The sequence below is a fragment of the Neospora caninum genome, chromosome VIIa (genome assembly GCF_000208865.1).
Source record: "Neospora caninum Liverpool complete genome, chromosome VIIa".
In the NCBI taxonomy this organism is placed as follows: Eukaryota; Apicomplexa; class Conoidasida; order Eucoccidiorida; family Sarcocystidae; genus Neospora; species Neospora caninum.
This window is the reverse complement of record NC_018393.1, coordinates 866816-883071: the sequence shown is the minus strand read 5'-3', so window position 1 is coordinate 883071 and position 16256 is coordinate 866816. Positions and strand designations below refer to the sequence as shown.

Sequence of the window (16256 nt, the reverse complement as noted above, 5' to 3'; positions counted from 1 at the left end):
AGAGCGAGAAAAACGAATGGAAAGAAAGGCGACAAGACTGATTGCGGTTGCGCACGTGGCAGCCAGCGACCCGGCGGGAGGAACTCAACATGACACAGGAGAGAGGAGATCGAGCGACAGTCTCAGGCGGAAGAAGGGACGGAGGCGCGCGAGCAGTGGGGCGCAGCACGAACGCGAGAGACGAGAAGGGAAGTTTGAGAGGACATCCGAGATCAACAGCTCCGAAAAGGTTTGGGACCAAGCGGGGCGGCTGCGGCACGCGCAAGTGTCCAGTAAAAATCGGAGAATGTACGACGCCTTTTCAACTGTCAACAGATACTTTTTTCTAGTTCGACTCACCGCAACACATGCCCACAGCGACAGATACGCGCCATATGCAGGCGCGGGCAGGTGCATGCACGCTTGCGACAAGTATATATATAAATATATATATGTATATATGTATAAATATATATATATGTATATATGTATAAATATATATATATATATGTATATATGTATAAATATATATATATATGTATATGTATATATATGCAAGGCCGGTGTGTGGACCTTCGGCTGAAGCTGAGGAGTTCGTCGAGGTGTATGGCGAGTGATTTGGAAGTTTCAGCAGCAAGCGTCTCTGCAGGCTGAGAGAGGAGAACGGACGACGTTAAGTTTCTTCGCTGGGCGTTGCGCGAATGGAAAGACGATTCCCCATTTCAAACTGCAAACGTCTCAGCAAATACAAGTGACCTCTTGCGCCCGGAGTTCTTCGTATGCACACACATCTACATATATATATATATATACATATATGCATTTCCATATGGATTTACATGTGTAGAAAATATAGATGTGTATGTTTGATTTTGTGACTCTCGATGCATCTGCCTGCACGCGCATGTGGAGGTTTTCTTGTGAATGCAGCAGGCGAGAGGAAAGGGAGTTTGTGGGGGAAGCGAGGGTTTCTGCGTTCCAAGTCCAGGCGCCGTTGGAGCGCGACAGTTCCAGGTTGTCCACCACGCGCGAAAGCGGGTGACCGGGTGTCCCGCCTGTCTCATATTTTGTTTTTACATGAATTTAAACATGTGTGTATGTGTGCACAAAACACATGCACCCGCACCTTTATATTTGTGTGCTTTTCAGCACGTAGATCTCTCTCTGCAGGTGCGTATATGCCTCTGGCTGTATATACACGCGTCGATCTGTGACAACTGCATTCATTAACTGTCAAAAGGATTTAGCGAAAATCGGTCCCATGTCATGCGATTCTTGTGTGCATGCGGGCGGCCGTCGAGAGACGAGAGAGAGAGACGCAGGCAACTCCTGTCACCAGAAAAAACGTTTCCCTCCCCAGTTTGGCTCCGGAGCATCCGCGAGAAACACGAACGCACTTTTTGAAAGAACAGAAATAGCACAATACGCAGACAGTAGAGCAGTAGCGGGACACACACTCCAGGACGCCCCCCAGTCCCAAGTTCGCACAGAAAACCGGCACTCTCCACTCCGCTCTCTCCATCTACATTCATATATATCTATATATATTGTGCGCTCGCGAGGTTTGAGAGATGAGAAGAAGAGTCTCCGCACCAGTCGCCAAACGATTCGAGCCTTCTGAGACGGCCGGGTGCATTCGAATCTATCCATAGGTATGTGCGCATATATATATATATATATATATATATGGCTGCTCTTGTGCGTATGAGGATATATATATATATACGAGGATACATGGAAGTGTGTGTCTCTACGCGTGTAGGGTGTATGAGCATCTGGGAAGCGGTGTAGGTATGTAAAACGACGCCTTGTTTTTCCGACACTCCGTATTTTCGTCGGGAGGCCACGCGTGTGTTCATGAAGTTCCGGTCGGTCCTTCTGTGCCAAGAGAGACTGCCGTCGAGCGGGAGTAGAACGATTTGACTATTTTTCACATACAGAAGAGAGAAAAGGACAGCCCGTCCAGGCTCCTGCGCCTCTGGAAGGTTCACTGAGAGAGCGAAGCCGCGCATGCACGGCATGCGGTGCCGAGGCGAGAAAACAGAGAAAACCAGAAGAACAGAGAAGCGGGCAAGAGAGGTGGAGAGACAGAGAGGAGATATACGGCCTTGAAGAGAGAGTGGAGAACGAGGGAGAAAGGCGCGAGGGGTCGGTGAGAAACGGCGCATCTGCTAGAGTCGCGTTTTCGTTCTCTGCTTTCGGCCTGCTTTGGTGTCCCACGCCTCTAAGAGAGCGTCTCTCTGCGCCGGGTCCAAGTGTCTCCGAGCCACTTGCAGAGGCGGGAGGACCGCTCCAACTCTGACGTTGATCTGAAAACACAAACATTGCTCCAGAATGAGATACAAAAAGGTGTGCAGAGAGACGCGCGACTGCTTCGCCCTTCCTCCCGAAGCAGTTCGGCAGAAGGTCGACGTGGCAAATGGATTCGACACGAAAAAGATCCGTTCGACGAGCGCAGCTAGCCCTGCATGCAAGGCCTAGAAAACAAGTGGCTCCTTGCTAGCCAGTGGGGGAGACCAGGTCTCCCTTCTCTCTCTCTCGTTCTCCCTTCCCCTCTCTCTCGTTCCCCCTTCTCCTCTCTCTCGTTCCCCCTTCTCCTCTCTCGCCTTCTCCCTTCTCTCTCTCTCCTTCTTCCTTCTCCTCTCTCTCGTTTTCCCTTCCCCTCTCTCTCGTTCCCCCTTCTCCTCTCTCTCCTGCTCCCTTCTCTCTCTCTCCTTCTCCCTTCTCTCTCTCTCCTGCTCCCTTCTCTCTCTCTCTCCTTCTTCTTTCTCCTCTCTCTCCTTCTCCCTTCTCTCTCTCTCGTTCGTTTGATTCCTTTTCCTCTCTTACTTTCGGGGCGATGAGCCGGTTGAAGACCGCCGACGTGTTCCATTCTGGCCCTGTGGGTCGATGCAAAGTCGACTCGTACTGGTCCTTCGCCGTGTACGGTCGCGGTAGCTGCACACACAACCCCGGAGAGGCGAAAAGGAAGAGATGAACGGACGAAAGAAAAAGAGAGACACGAGAGAACGCGCGAAATTCGAGACTTTTTTTGACTCCACACACCTTCCCCTCTTGGCGAGCAGCCGTCGACCAAAAAACATGCACATTCATATACCCGCTTTGCCCTCGCGCGGAAAACTGCAAAGTGTTGCAACACACAACTTTGCACTGCAGCGTCAAATCACACAAGAACAGACATATATCGCGTTGCTGCAGTATATCTGCAACAGGCGTATCAACACAATCTGTAGATGTAGACATGCACAAGCAGGTGCTCATTCGAGTGGAAGGCCTTTCCGCCAGAAAAATGCATTTGCACTGACGCGCAAACGACAGAGCAACCAGTACGCGGCGCAGCAGTATGCGACTAAACACGCATATACAAATATATGCATGCACATATATACGTGTACATATCTATATAAGTAAAAGCCTGATCGAAGCGCGCGGTTTTGCGTTACCTCGGGGACGAAATACTTGGCCGCTTTGCGGTCGAGCGCGTTGTTGATGTACACCGTCGATTTCTTTTTCTTTTCCATTTGCGAAGTTTTCTGCGCCTGCGCAGCCTCCGGACGCTTGCGGGGCCGCACGCCGTGGCCATGCCAGGAGCCCCAACCGGGGAGAAAATCGCCGTCTGAAAAAAACACAATTCCTCAAATTCCCAATATACAGCGACCGCGAACACCTCTCGCGCTCTTCCAGGTATATATATATATATATATATATGTATATACATATATATGCATACATATGTATGTATATCTGGACGATTTTTTGCACCCAAGGAGATACGTTCTTCTCTTCCCGTTAGCGAAGCTAGCAGCGTATACTCCTATGTGTAGTTGTGTGCAGAGTGTATGACTGTAGACCGATGCATCTGTTTGTAAACCTACACATAAATGTGTGCGAGAAGCGAGCGTGTAGGAATGGGCATGTTTTTGTGTATGCGTGAAAACACGTGCATGCACGCTAAATGCTGTGGAACGACTTCAGCTGGCTTGATAGAGGTTTTTCTCGCCGCGTTTGCTTGCCGTGCCTCCGGCACTTTTTGGGCTTACCTTCCTCTACCTTTTCTTCTTCTTCGCGCAGCTGTTCGTGGAATTCCTCTTCAGCGTCTTCATCGCAGACGAAGGCCTGCTGAATCAGCTCGCGCTGGGCTTCTCTCGACGCGTTTCTGCCGCGCATAGTCGACCCCCGCCGAGCAGAGACGTCCTCCGTCTCTGACTCAGAAGACGCGTTCAGCTGAGCAGACGCAGAGAGACGGCCGAAACACACGCGCCGTCGCCTTTCCCATCACGGAGAGAACCCGACGCTCGAAATTGGTGACACACTCTTTTGGAAAAAAGTGCCGCTCTTCACGGCACAGTTTGCCACGTGCTTCCTAAAAGATAGACACATACGCACTTCCCTGTCCACATTTACATGCATAGAGGTATCAGCATTCGCAAACATGCATACACCTACGCCCAGACATATGCACATATATACTTATATATATATATATATATGTATTTAAGGATGCATGCACATGCATGTTTTTCTGCGGAAACGGAAAGACAGGGCGGCTCGTCCGCGCCGGGCCGCTGCGTGACTCACGAGTGTCGCTAGCTCCTGGGCTGAGGCGTCGGTGTGTCCAGCTTTGTCGACTTTTCTCTTTTTCTGGGGGTGAAGCCATGGATTCGCCTCTTGGACGTTCTTCTCCAAGTCCTGTCGTTCTCTCTGCCGCTCCTGCATGCGCTCCGCGCGCGCCGCCCACGCGTTCTCGTGGATTTCGCGGCTGCGCTGGGCGTCAACTTCTGCGAGCTTCGCCTCGTCCTTCTTGAGCTCCGCCGCGAAGAAGGCCCGCGCGGCCGCCGCGGACGCAAACGGCTTCGCCCCTGCGCTCGTCGCCGTGTCCTTGCCAGTTTCCGCTTTCGCCGTTGGGACCTTTGGAATTTCTGGCGCCTGTGTCGCCTTCGCCGCGCCGCCCTCCTCGCGCAGCTCAAAAAACTGGAACCGTCCCGCCAGCGCATGCTCCGCGGCCTCCACGGCCCGCGGGTCCAGCGTTTTCCGAGCCTCGTGCTTCGCCACCGCGTCCGCTTTCTCCGCCGCAGGTTCCTCGGCTTCACGTGCCTCGCGTTCCTCCGTCTCGTCGACGGTGCTTTCCAAATCGCTCGCGTCTTCGCCTCGCGTCTCGCGCGTGCCGGAGGCGTCGCTCGCCTCCGCGTCGCTGTCCCCGCCCCTGCGCATCCTGTCGATTTCCCGCCGATTCCGTTCTCGCCTCCTCTCTAAGCCCCGCCGCATGAAGGGGAGCGCCAGCAAACCTTTCGTGGGCAGTGCCTCCTGCAAATCCGCAGCCTCGCGCGTCAGTCGCCGCAACAGACGCGCCTTCTCGCCGGCCGACGGTTCCTCGTCGCTCGCATCTTCTTCCGAGGAAGACGTCGATCCCTCAGAGCCTGGCAGACACGCACGAGACACACTCGCGAAAAAGGTCGAGGGCAACACGCACGCCCTTACGCGTCGACGCCCAGACAGAACTGAAAACGGCACATAAAAAAAGGAACGATACACGCGCTGAGATGTCCAGTTGCCTATGCATGCATTGCTCTCTGTGTATATGTACATATATCTACATATGTATACATACATACATACATACATACATACGAATACACATAGATGTATACACGTACACGCATAGATGTACACACATAGATACACATGTAGGCATGTAGGAATGTACGTATATGGAAATGCGTGTATGTGTGTAAGTACGGGGAGAAACATCGGCAGGGAAAGCTGAGGGCGTGAGGAGGCAATGGGGCAGAAGCTCGTTTCGTTCGCTCTGGGGCACATACGCGGCCTTTCCTGCAACGCACCTGAGGCGTCGGACGATCCTGGGCGACGCTTGGCTAGACGCTCCACCGTGCGCCTCTCATCCACCTCGCGCTGGAAAAAACATTCCATACATTCCATACATACCATACTCCAGTTCACATCCTGACGCACGCATACCTCTCTCCGCACATGGCTATACAGAGAGCGATGTAGATTTACACACATATCTATCTATCGATCTACGGATCTATCGATCTCTCTATCTGTCTATCTATCTATATCTATATATATATATAGGTGTGTATGGAGATGTAGAAATTCGTGGAACGCAGATGTAGATGATGTCGAGAGATAGCTGCGCAGTTTTGGGCTCGGGCAGAGACGCATGCGTGCCGGTCGATGCCTGAGCGCGTGTGTTGCGCATCAGCGACCGATCCCAGACCCACGCAGTGAAATCCGAGGCCGTGGAAGGAGCTCGAAAACCATGGAGGGATCCACAGTTGTTCCTCGGTGTGTGCAGAGCACACACTCTCGCGTGTGGGGTGTACACGAGTGAGTGTTGCGCGAACCTGTTTTTGCCGGCTGATTTCTTGCTGAATGTCTCTGCCTCCGAAACGCGTGGCGAGCGCTGCCCATTTGGCGCGAGCGTTCTGTTGACGCAGCAGGCGCATCTTTGCGCGTTTTTCTTCGTATTTCTTCCGGAGTTCCTCGGCCAGGACGGGGTTGCCCGCTTCTAGCTTCTCCATGATCTTCTCTTCTTCGCGGCGCTCTGCTTGTTTCCGTTTTTTCCGAGAGATTTTGCTCTTGATGCGCTTCAGACGCCGCGCCCGCTTCTGCTCACTGAAGAGGAGAAACTTCAGCCTCGCCACTTGCCGCTGCTCCGCCTAGAGAGCGCAACAAAAAAGACAAGCGATTTTCGACGGGACGGAGCACGAGCGAAGGCGACCAGCAAAAGCCGAAGGAGAGAAAACAACGCAGCGGGAAGGGAGAGGCGGCGAAGCGACACGAAAGCGAATCGCTCAAACGGTCCAAACAGAGTGAAGCTCCACCGCGTTCACTTCGACCCCGCTCTGGGCAGTCTCCCTCTTCCCCACACATACTCTCTCCCTCTTCACCCCTCACTTTGCTTCTCTCGCCTTCTCTCTCTGCAAGCTTGTTCCCTTCTTCTTGTTTACAACGCTAGTCTTCATCGCGTCTTCTGCGTCCTTTCCTTTTCCTTTCCTTTCCTTTTCCTTGCCTTTTCCTTTTCTTTCCGTTTCCTTTTCCTTGCCCTTCTTCTCTCGACTCACTTGCCGCTTGATCGCATCGGCGGGTCCGAGACCGCCGCTTTCCTTGAGTTTTTGATCCGAGACGCCGTCCGCGTTCACGGCCGCGAGGAGTGCGTCTTCGAAGGCGTCTTGCGCCTTGAAGTCGGAAAGGGCGTGGGACAGCGACCGCACCTCCGTCGGTTCCTCGCCGCCTCTGTGCGCTGTCGACACTCCCAACTGGAGCTGGACTGCTTGCTGGTTTCGCTGCACGACGCGCGACCACTTCTTCGCACTTTCTTTCGCCTGTTCGTACGCCGCAGTGCGCAGCAAAAGTTTTTGCTGCGAAGGGCCGAGAGGCTCTTGAACGACGTCTTCGTCGACAGGCGCCTCGCGCTCGAGCGCAGACGCGGAAGACGCCGCAGGGGCGACGCGCGGCCGCGCGAGAGACTCCAGCTGTTTGCGCAAACCACTGCGGCTCGGTGTTGCCGAGAGCGAATTGAGAAGCGAGGAAAAGGAGAGAGAATGTGCACCTGCAAAAAAGGAGACATCAGACGCGTCAACCGAAACAACGACATGGGGACACCGAGTGAAAGCACACAGGCGACAACGCGACTGCGGCGTGAAAAGGTCGGAAACAAGAAGGCACAGAAACAGAACGAGAACAAGAGAGAGAACAAGAGAGAGAGAATACGAGGGAGAACAAGATGGGGGACCAGCGAGAGAACACGACGGAGAACAAGAAAGAGAACAGGAGGGGGAACAAGAGAGAGAACAAGCGAGAGAACAAGAGGGAGGACAAGAGGGAGGGCAAGAGGGCGAACACGAGGGAGAACAAGAAAGAGAAGGCGACGCAGGCAAGCACGTAGACGCGAGAGACGCTCAGGCATCATCAAGCATGAACGAACGGATGTTGGAAGAAAAACCAAACGCAAGATGAAGGGAAAACGAGAACGTAGGCAGCAGCAAAAAAAGACCCCGGAGCTGCGCAGGAAATGCAACAGAAAGCGACGACGAGACGGCGCACGAGAGCTGAGAAAAGTGAAGAGAGCTGAAGGCAAAGACGACAATAGACGCAGATGCAAAGGGGAAAGATCGGAGTAGAGGATGCGTAAAACATAATCGAATAACGCAACAGAAGTAAACAGAAAAACGAAGCCTGGCAGGCTGCAGGCGAACGTACTGTCTCCATCCGGAGGTGCGCCGCTTCGGCTGTCGTCTCCGCTCTCATCTTCTCCCGAGTCCGACTGAGAGATCGTTGCAGATTTCCGTTTTCCAACCTCGTTCTTCAACAGAGAAAGCGCGTGCTCAGAGACGCCTTCGAACGGATCAACCTCTTCCTCTTCCGTCCTCTGCATGCGCTGCAGGGACTTGAGCAACTCTGACTTTGAAGACGCTGTTTCTTCTTCTTCCTCTTCTTCTTCTTCCTCTTCTTCTTCTTCCTCTTCTTCTTCGTCCTCTTCTTCTTCATCTTCTTCCTCTTCTTCGTCTCCCGCTTCTTTAAAGGAATCCCATTTGTCAGAAACTAGGTCCTTCATGAGGCGGCAGATGGAGAGGGCATCACGGGCAGTTTTGTCGCGAGATTTCTTTTTGTCTGTCGACAACAGCACTCCTTCTTTTCCCTTTTGCTTCTCCAATCTCGCTCTCAAACCATTCACTTCCTCTTCATCCTCCTCTTCTTCGTCCTCTTCCTCATCATCCTCCTCTTCTTCGTCCTCTTCCTCTTCATCCTCCTCTTCTTCGTCCTCTTCCTCTTCATCCTCCTCTTCTTCGTCCTCTTCCTCTTCTTCCTCCTCGCGGATTTCGTTCTCTTCCTCCTTATCTTCCGCTCGTGAGTTAGCTGTTAGCCACGGATTTTCCTCCTCCTCTTCTGCCTTCAGCGAGCGCGGCAGAGCGCCCGGCGCTACCCGTTTCAGCCCCATGGCGCCCGCGATCTCCTCACGATAAGAGGGAGAGAGAAGAATGCATAAACAGAACGGAGGAGATAGAAACAGAAAGAAGGGGACGGAAAAGAGATAACAGAGACAGAGAGGAGAGAGGAGAGACAGAGAGGAAGGAAGAGAGAAAGAGAGGAAGGAAGAGAGACAGAGAGGAAGGAAGAGAGACAGAGAGGAAGGAAGAGAGACAGAGAGGAAGGAAGAGAGACAGAGAGGAGAGAGAAGAGTCAGAGCGAAAGAGAGATGCGTCAAGACCCCAACACCTCAGAGCGTCGAAAACGGCACAACGCCAGAAAACGCGGGCTGAGGATGCAGAAAGGCGTCACGAGGGAAGAGGCATCTATGCTTCTTTGCGATTTCTCCGCGCCAAAAACGAGTTTCTGCAGCCTCCCTTTTCGTTTAAAAAGTTGACCAGCGAGAAGCCTGCAGCGCGCCGAGCCTCTCGTTCCTGCCTCGCGCGACTCGCCGTTTGGCGTTTTGAGATTTTTCGAGGTCCAGACATCGCCCTCCGAGTCGGTCTTCTTTTTGAAAAAACAAAGACGACCGTCTTCTCTTCAGGAAAAGGTTCCGTCTCTCACGTCGATCGCCCTGTCTCCTCTCTCAGTGATCTCGCCAGAGACACTCGGCTGTTTCACTTGGCCTGGCCGCAATCGACGGCCCACGTGCTTGGCGAAAAACCGTTCCGCTCAGAGGAACAACGCGTTTCCGCCGCTCCCAAACACCAAGGAGGACACCCGCGAAGGCAAGAGAGTGACAAGCAGGCAAAAACAGGGCGCTTAGTCCCCTCTTCCGCCAGAAAGTGAGGTTTTCCCAATCCGCTGTTTTCTCGTCAGATGCTCTCTGTGCATGCAGCCTGACGCTCTGACCTGGACGCCCCACAGGCAGGCGCATGCGCTGCGCGGACAACGAAGGCTCCAGCGCGCTGGGCTCTAGGGCAGGGGAATCCCCAGGCTCTCTGTCGAAGAAAAGCTGGCCAGGCTAACCCTGTGCATTGGAATTTTTGAGATAAAAACGGCAGAAAAAGGAAACCGTTTCAACCCGCAAACGTCGCAGAAAGTCGTCTCTCTCGCCGGCCTCGCTCGCCACACAGCCCCGTCGACAACGCGCGCGGCAACGCGAGGGGCTGCCCTCTTTGTCTCGCGTTTTCTGTTGGTTTCAATTTCGTTTCGCCGGTCCACGAGAGTTGCCGGCTCGCGATTTGCTTCTCCTCAAGTTCGTTTTCCCGTCCCCGGATCTCCCGTCGCACCGCTCGTTTCCTCCCGCCCTCGCTTCATGCGGAGCTGTCGCCGACTCGCTGTCCGCCGCCCGGCCCCATCGATTTTAAACGTCCCGAAAATCCCGACTTTTCCGACCAAAAACACAGCGAGGGAAGTTTCTTTCGTGTTGCGGCTCACTCGCGCTGTTCTTCGGGTGTATGTACAGCTCGGGGCAGGCAACCGGTGCGTTTTCGCGTTGCTCTGTCGCGTGCCAGCAAATGTTCACTCGCGCGCCTGCCAGCCTCGCGTTTTCCCCGAAAAAGCTGGGCGTTTGAAGCCGTGCTCCGCTCTTTCGTCGATTTCGAGCTGCATCCGTCTCCTCGGCAAACTTAAAGTTCCCCGGACTTCACATTTCTCCCGTTTCCCCATCCCGCGATTCTCTCGGCGCGACGCGCCCCTCGCACAGTGTTGCTGCTGTCACGTTGCGTTGTTGCGGCTGTCCGCGAATCCCGTTCAGTGTGAGCATGCATGCGCGTGGATGAGGCTGCCTGTTTCGAAGTCTCAAACTCGCGTTTTCAGGTGTCTACGGATTTCTCGCCTCGCGCCGCCCACCTTCGTCGGGCTCCGTCATAGATGTACCGGTGACTGTCCCGAGTCGGTTGTGCTGCTCGTGGAGATCAAGACTTTCCGCTTTCTCCACGTTTCCGGCTTTTTGGTTTGAAGAAAAGAGACTGTGTCTTCTCTGGAAAACCGTGCGAGACGTCTCCGCCTCTCCGATTCGCCCCCGTGCGCCACTCGCTCTCTGCAGCGATCCACGGCCTGTACGTCTGGACGTGGTTTTCTAGATTTCTCTCGCAGTGCTCCCCCTTCGGGCACGATGTTGGTGCTCGTGGAGACTCCCGCGGGCTACGGCCTGTTCCGCGTGAAGAACAAGAAGCTGCTCGAAGTCGAAGACGCCTCAGACTTGACCGCGTTCTTTGACTCGGCCGAAGGCGCCCAGCAGAACGTTCACCTCGAGGCGTTCTCCCAGTTCAAGGACACGAAACACGCGCTCGAGGAAGTGCTTGCGCTGCGCGAGAGCAAAATGGGCAAGGGATTGAAGAAATTCCTGAAAAAAAACGTCTTGCAAACCGAGGCGAGCGCGCAACTTGCCGTGAGCGACAAGGCGCTTGGCGCCGCCATCAAAAACAAACTCGGAATCGACGTCGTCTTCACCCCGACCACACACGAAATCATCCGCGGGATCAAAGACCAGCTCTCCAACCTCCTCGATGGACTCTCTGCAAAGGGTAAGCCAAATACAAGTATAAAGATATATACTTATGCATGCACAAAAAGATGCTCACATGCATATATGCATATATATATATATATATATGATTTTTACGCGGAGGCAGACATATGTTTGCTTGTATGCATATATATAAATATATGCAATCATGTGCGTCTTTATTTGTAAGGTGTGAGAACGTTTGCTGTTCGTGGGGCGAGGGTCTTTGGCGACACGCGTTTGAGCGGACAAGTTGAGTTTTTCTTCTTTGCAGTCGCCAGATCGGTGCATCTGTGGAGATGAGATCTGCTCAACGAGCCAGGACAGGTGGCTTTGCCGGCGCGATCCGGTGTATATACAGCTGATGAAACGCACGGGCATTTGTGCCGTTCTGTGTCTTGCTGATCCGAAGCCTTCTTCTCGACTGTCCGCTGCCTCCGCCTTTCTCCCTTCTGCAGTCTTCTCTCTCTTGTCTCTCTTGTCTCTCTTGTCTCTCTCTTTCGTCCTCTGCGAGTCTTCTGGGGGGCGCTGGTGGGATGTGGGGCAAAACGCCGCGGCGTCTCGGCTCCATTTCAGAACGAAGCGAGGGCGGCGAAAAGGAGTGTAGCGGAACAGATTCTGGAAAAACGGTTTCGGACAGGGGCCAGTGTCTGTTTTCGCTGCATGCATGCAGATCGCCAGCAGATGGCCATGTCCCTGGCCCACTCCCTCAACCGCTTCAAGCTCAAGTTCAGCCCGGAGAAACTTGACACCATGATCATTCAGGCGGTTGGTAGGTCATTCATCATCTCTTTTTCTCGTTCTTTCTCACGCTTTCTGCTGTCTGGCTTCTCTCTCTATTTCCCTTCACGTCGTTCTTCTCTCCTTCTCTTCCTCCTTCTCTTCCTCCTTCTCTTCCTCTTTCTCTTCCTCCTTCTCTTCCTCCTTCTCTTCCTCTTTCTCTTCCTCCTTCTCTTCCTCTTTCTCTTCCTCCTTCTTTCTCTCCCTCCTCCTTTCTCTCCCTCCTTCTTTCTCTCCCCTTCTTTCTCTCCCCTTCTTCCTCTCCCCTTCTTCCTCGCCTCTTCCTCCTTCTTTCTCTCCCTCCTTCTTTCTCTCCGTCCTTCTTTGTCTCCCCTTCTTTCTCTCCCCTTCTTCCTCTCCCCTTCTTCCTCGCCTCTTCCTCTTCCTCGCGTTTTCCCTGTGAAGCTGCGTGTCGCCTCTCGTTTTTCCGAAGTTTCGCAATTTTGCCCATCCGCTCTCGCCTTTTTGGTCTGAGCAGCCCTCATAGACGACCTCGACCGGGAACTCAACAACTTCGCGATGCGTCTGAAGGAGTGGTATGGCTGGCACTTCCCGGAGCTAAGCAAAATCGTCACAGACAACCTCATCTACGCCAAGACTGTTCAACTCATCGGCTTCCGCACAAACACCAAAAACATCGAACTCTCTCCCCTCTTGCCCGATGAAGTAAGGGATCTACGCCTCGCGTTTCGTCCTTTTCTCCAAAAGACATCACCCGTGCCTCCACCTCTCTCTTCGTTTCTGTGGTCCTTCAGCAGTCCATACACACCAGCACTTTCCTCCAAAGTCATAGTATGTTCACATGCATGCAGGGATATATATATATATAACTCTTTGATATGTGTTGCCAGCGAGAAGTGCATGCACACATGTCTGGGCACACCTGGGTCTGTACGAGCGTATTTTTCTTTGCCCCCCACTTTCTGTCGCCCCTCTGGAGCGTGTAAAAAATTTCGCGCCTTCTGCATGCGTGCCGAGGTCGCAATTCGTTCGTTCTGTTTGACGCATTTTTGTTTGCGCAGATTGCGGCGGAAGTGAAGATGTCGGCTGAGACGTCGATGGGGACAGATATCACAGAGGAAGATCTGATGCACATCAACACCCTGGCGAACCGCGTGGAGGAACTCGTCGAGTATAGGGCGAACCTCGCAGAGTACCTCAAGGTTCGCATGAAGGCCGTCGCTCCCAACCTGACGTACATGGTGAGAGAGATCTCCGCTTCGCCTTTCTTTCGGTTCGACAAAAATCTTCCGCTGGACACAAGGCACCGAAGGAGAGAGGGCTGCGAAAGCCGGAGTGTTCACCCACAACACACACAGAACAACCCGAAGGAGAAACACACGGCCCAGTAAACGTGCAACTCTCCACAGATCCATTGAGGCCGCCCTCTAAAAAACGGTCAACGCTTGCCCCATTTGGGCACAGAAGCCGGTTCTTCGCACACAAAATCCGTGTCTCTTACATACACCCTTGCTCAACTATATGCATGTGCATATATATATATATATATATATATATATATCCATGTGTATCCATATATGCATGTATAAATGCATATATATATATATATATATGTATATATGGATAAAAGTCCTGTATATTTGTCTATTCTGTGCACGCGCAAGGCGCGTATATGAGATACGCTCTGTTTTCGCATGCCGGGCGCTGCCTGCGGGGGGTTCTTTGTACCAGTCTATATCTGGGTTCGGAAGTCGTTGAATGAACGCGATCTCTGTTTTTCCGGTTAGGTGGGTGAGGTGATCGGCGCGCGTTTGATGGCCCACAGCGGCAGCTTGTTGAACCTGTCGAAGCAGCCGGCGTCGACGATCCAGATTTTGGGGGCTGAGAAGGCGCTGTTCCGTGCGCTGAAAACGAAGTCGCACACGCCAAAGTACGGCCTTCTCTTCCACGCAGCCCTCGTGGGCCAGGCTCCGCCGAAACTCAAAGGTGAGCTTCCACTAAGAAAAACATCCCACTGCCCCAAGATGCAGACCGCCTTGTGCACTCGATGTATCTGTATGCCCGTAGCTATGCACATGTATGCAAAGGCGACTTCTCGGATCTCGCGTTCGGTGGATACACGTATATACACGTATTCACGGTTTTGCCGGTGTGTCGCTGGTAGTCGGGGGCATGCGGCGTGTATAGACCGATTCGCGGGCTTCCAAACTGTCGAAGAGGAACCCCTGTGCCCAGGACCGTGCTTTTCCAGTTATGAAACGTTTGTGAATGGTGCGGATGGCGAGGAAAACGTGAAGGCTGGAGATCTCCTCCACGCCTGCCGCGAAAATACGCAGCCTCCTCAGGACGCGAAAACCGTCCTCTCAGTAGCGTCGCTTCTCGCGTGCGTGCTGGACTCGTTATATGAGTCTGTTCCTTCCCTTTTGTTTCTTCGGAGTGTTTTTCTTCGTTTCGCAATTGCTGCTTTACCGGAGTGTCTTTCCTCGCCATCTGTTAGGAAAAATTTCTCGAGTTCTGGCTGCGAAGCTCTCGCTGTGCGTGCGCGTGGACGCTCTGACGGAGGCGGCTGAAGCAGCTGCAACAGCGGCGGGCAAAGGCGAAGAGATGACCTCCAGCGCGGCGCTCTCCGAGCCGACTGTCGCTATTTCCTGTCGACGCTACGTCGAAAACAAACTGCTTCAACTCGAGCAACAACAAAACAGCGGTGAGGGAACCGGTGCAACATCACACCTTGTGATCCACACATTTACATATATATATATATATATATTTATTTATATATATATATTTATATATATTTATATATACATATATAGATAGATAGATAGATAGATAGATAGATAGATAGATAGATAGATAGATAGATAGATAGATAGATATAAATGTACGTCAGTACAATGGTGTATACGTATATAATAGTGCAGATATGTGCACATCTATTCGTATATGTATAGTGATATACTGGGTTATTGTCCTGCGTTGAGGCGTTGCGTGGATATGTTTAACGTCATGCGTGCAGAGATATAGGCGTATGTATAGAAGTGTGTTTGTCTGTGTGTATGGATACCGCGCATCTGCCCATGCCTACGTCCCTGCATATGTGCATTTTTGTTTTGTGCATGTTTTGCCTGCGTATAAACGAGGGATGTGGAGAGCGCATGCGTTTTTGTTCAGGCCTGTCGCGTTCAGCGGCGAAGCCGCCACTGGCGCGGTACGAGCCCAAGAGACAGATGAACGGAAAGTCGTACGACGCGTCGACAGACGTTGTCGAAGAGAAGAAGCACAAGCTTTCGGATGTGAAGAGCGAGGACGAAGAAGAGAAGCCGAAGAAGAAGAAGATCAAGAGAGAGCGAGAGGACTAACTCCACTCTCGTTCGACCGTCAAACCTTGTCAACTTCTCTGGGCTCTCGTGCTCCGACTCTTCTCTCGCCTCTGCAGTTTTGCGTACCTCTCTTTTTCGCTGGTTTCCCGCTTTTCGCCTCTTGCGGCACGCCGTGTGTCGAAATCGACGTGACCTTGCTTCTGCAGCTGTGAGGCGCGTCTGCAAGTCGCGCAAGCGACAGGCTTCTTCCCTACGGTTTTGCGGAGGCTCTGAGCGCAGAGACTCTCGGGCCGAATCTCCCTTCGTGCATTTGCATCTTGACAGGTTGCGCGTTTGCCAACGAAAATGTACTCTCTCTGGTTTGTGCATCTGGACTCAGTGCGTGGCTGTCTGTGGCGTTTCGGAATCTAGAACAGAAAGCTCCATACCCCTCTCGCGTCGGAGAGACGCCTGCAATCCAGAGGCGCTCGCCTGTGTGTCACTCGCCTGGTAGTCGACACGCGGTAATTCAAACGTGCACATGCACCCGCACATGTACATACATATATTTTTTGTATATACACGAATATATACATACATATATATATATATATACGATATTTATATATATCTATATATATATATGTATATATGTATATATGTATATATAGATATATAGCGGTGCAACCCTGCACCGAGAGAGAGGCATCACACGGATGCACTCTCATTCTTGCAAGTGCACATGCGGAGAAAATGTCGGAGGGGACGGCTCCACGTGCTCGTGCTCG

General features: G+C 52.6%; 2 protein-coding genes across 2 annotated transcripts; one reads left to right on the top strand and one right to left on the bottom strand.

Annotated features, from left to right (window-relative positions):
* Positions 1-2150: 2150 nt before the first annotated feature.
* NCLIV_020190 (Os03g0343300 protein, related) lies at positions 2151-8944 on the bottom strand (the record flags this gene model as incomplete). Its single annotated transcript, XM_003882216.1, has 9 exons — positions 2151-2288; positions 2809-2916; positions 3423-3595; positions 4020-4203; positions 4558-5396; positions 5820-5889; positions 6348-6662; positions 7068-7555; positions 8206-8944. 9 exons carry the CDS (start codon positions 8942-8944, stop codon positions 2151-2153), a joined length of 3054 nt encoding a protein of 1017 aa, XP_003882265.1.
* Positions 8945-11032: 2088 nt separating this feature from the next.
* NCLIV_020180 (hypothetical protein) lies at positions 11033-15528 on the top strand (the record flags this gene model as incomplete). Its single annotated transcript, XM_003882215.1, has 7 exons — positions 11033-11444; positions 12099-12197; positions 12684-12871; positions 13228-13407; positions 13954-14152; positions 14664-14870; positions 15341-15528. 7 exons carry the CDS (start codon positions 11033-11035, stop codon positions 15526-15528), a joined length of 1473 nt encoding a protein of 490 aa, XP_003882264.1.
* Positions 15529-16256: the final 728 nt, after the last annotated feature.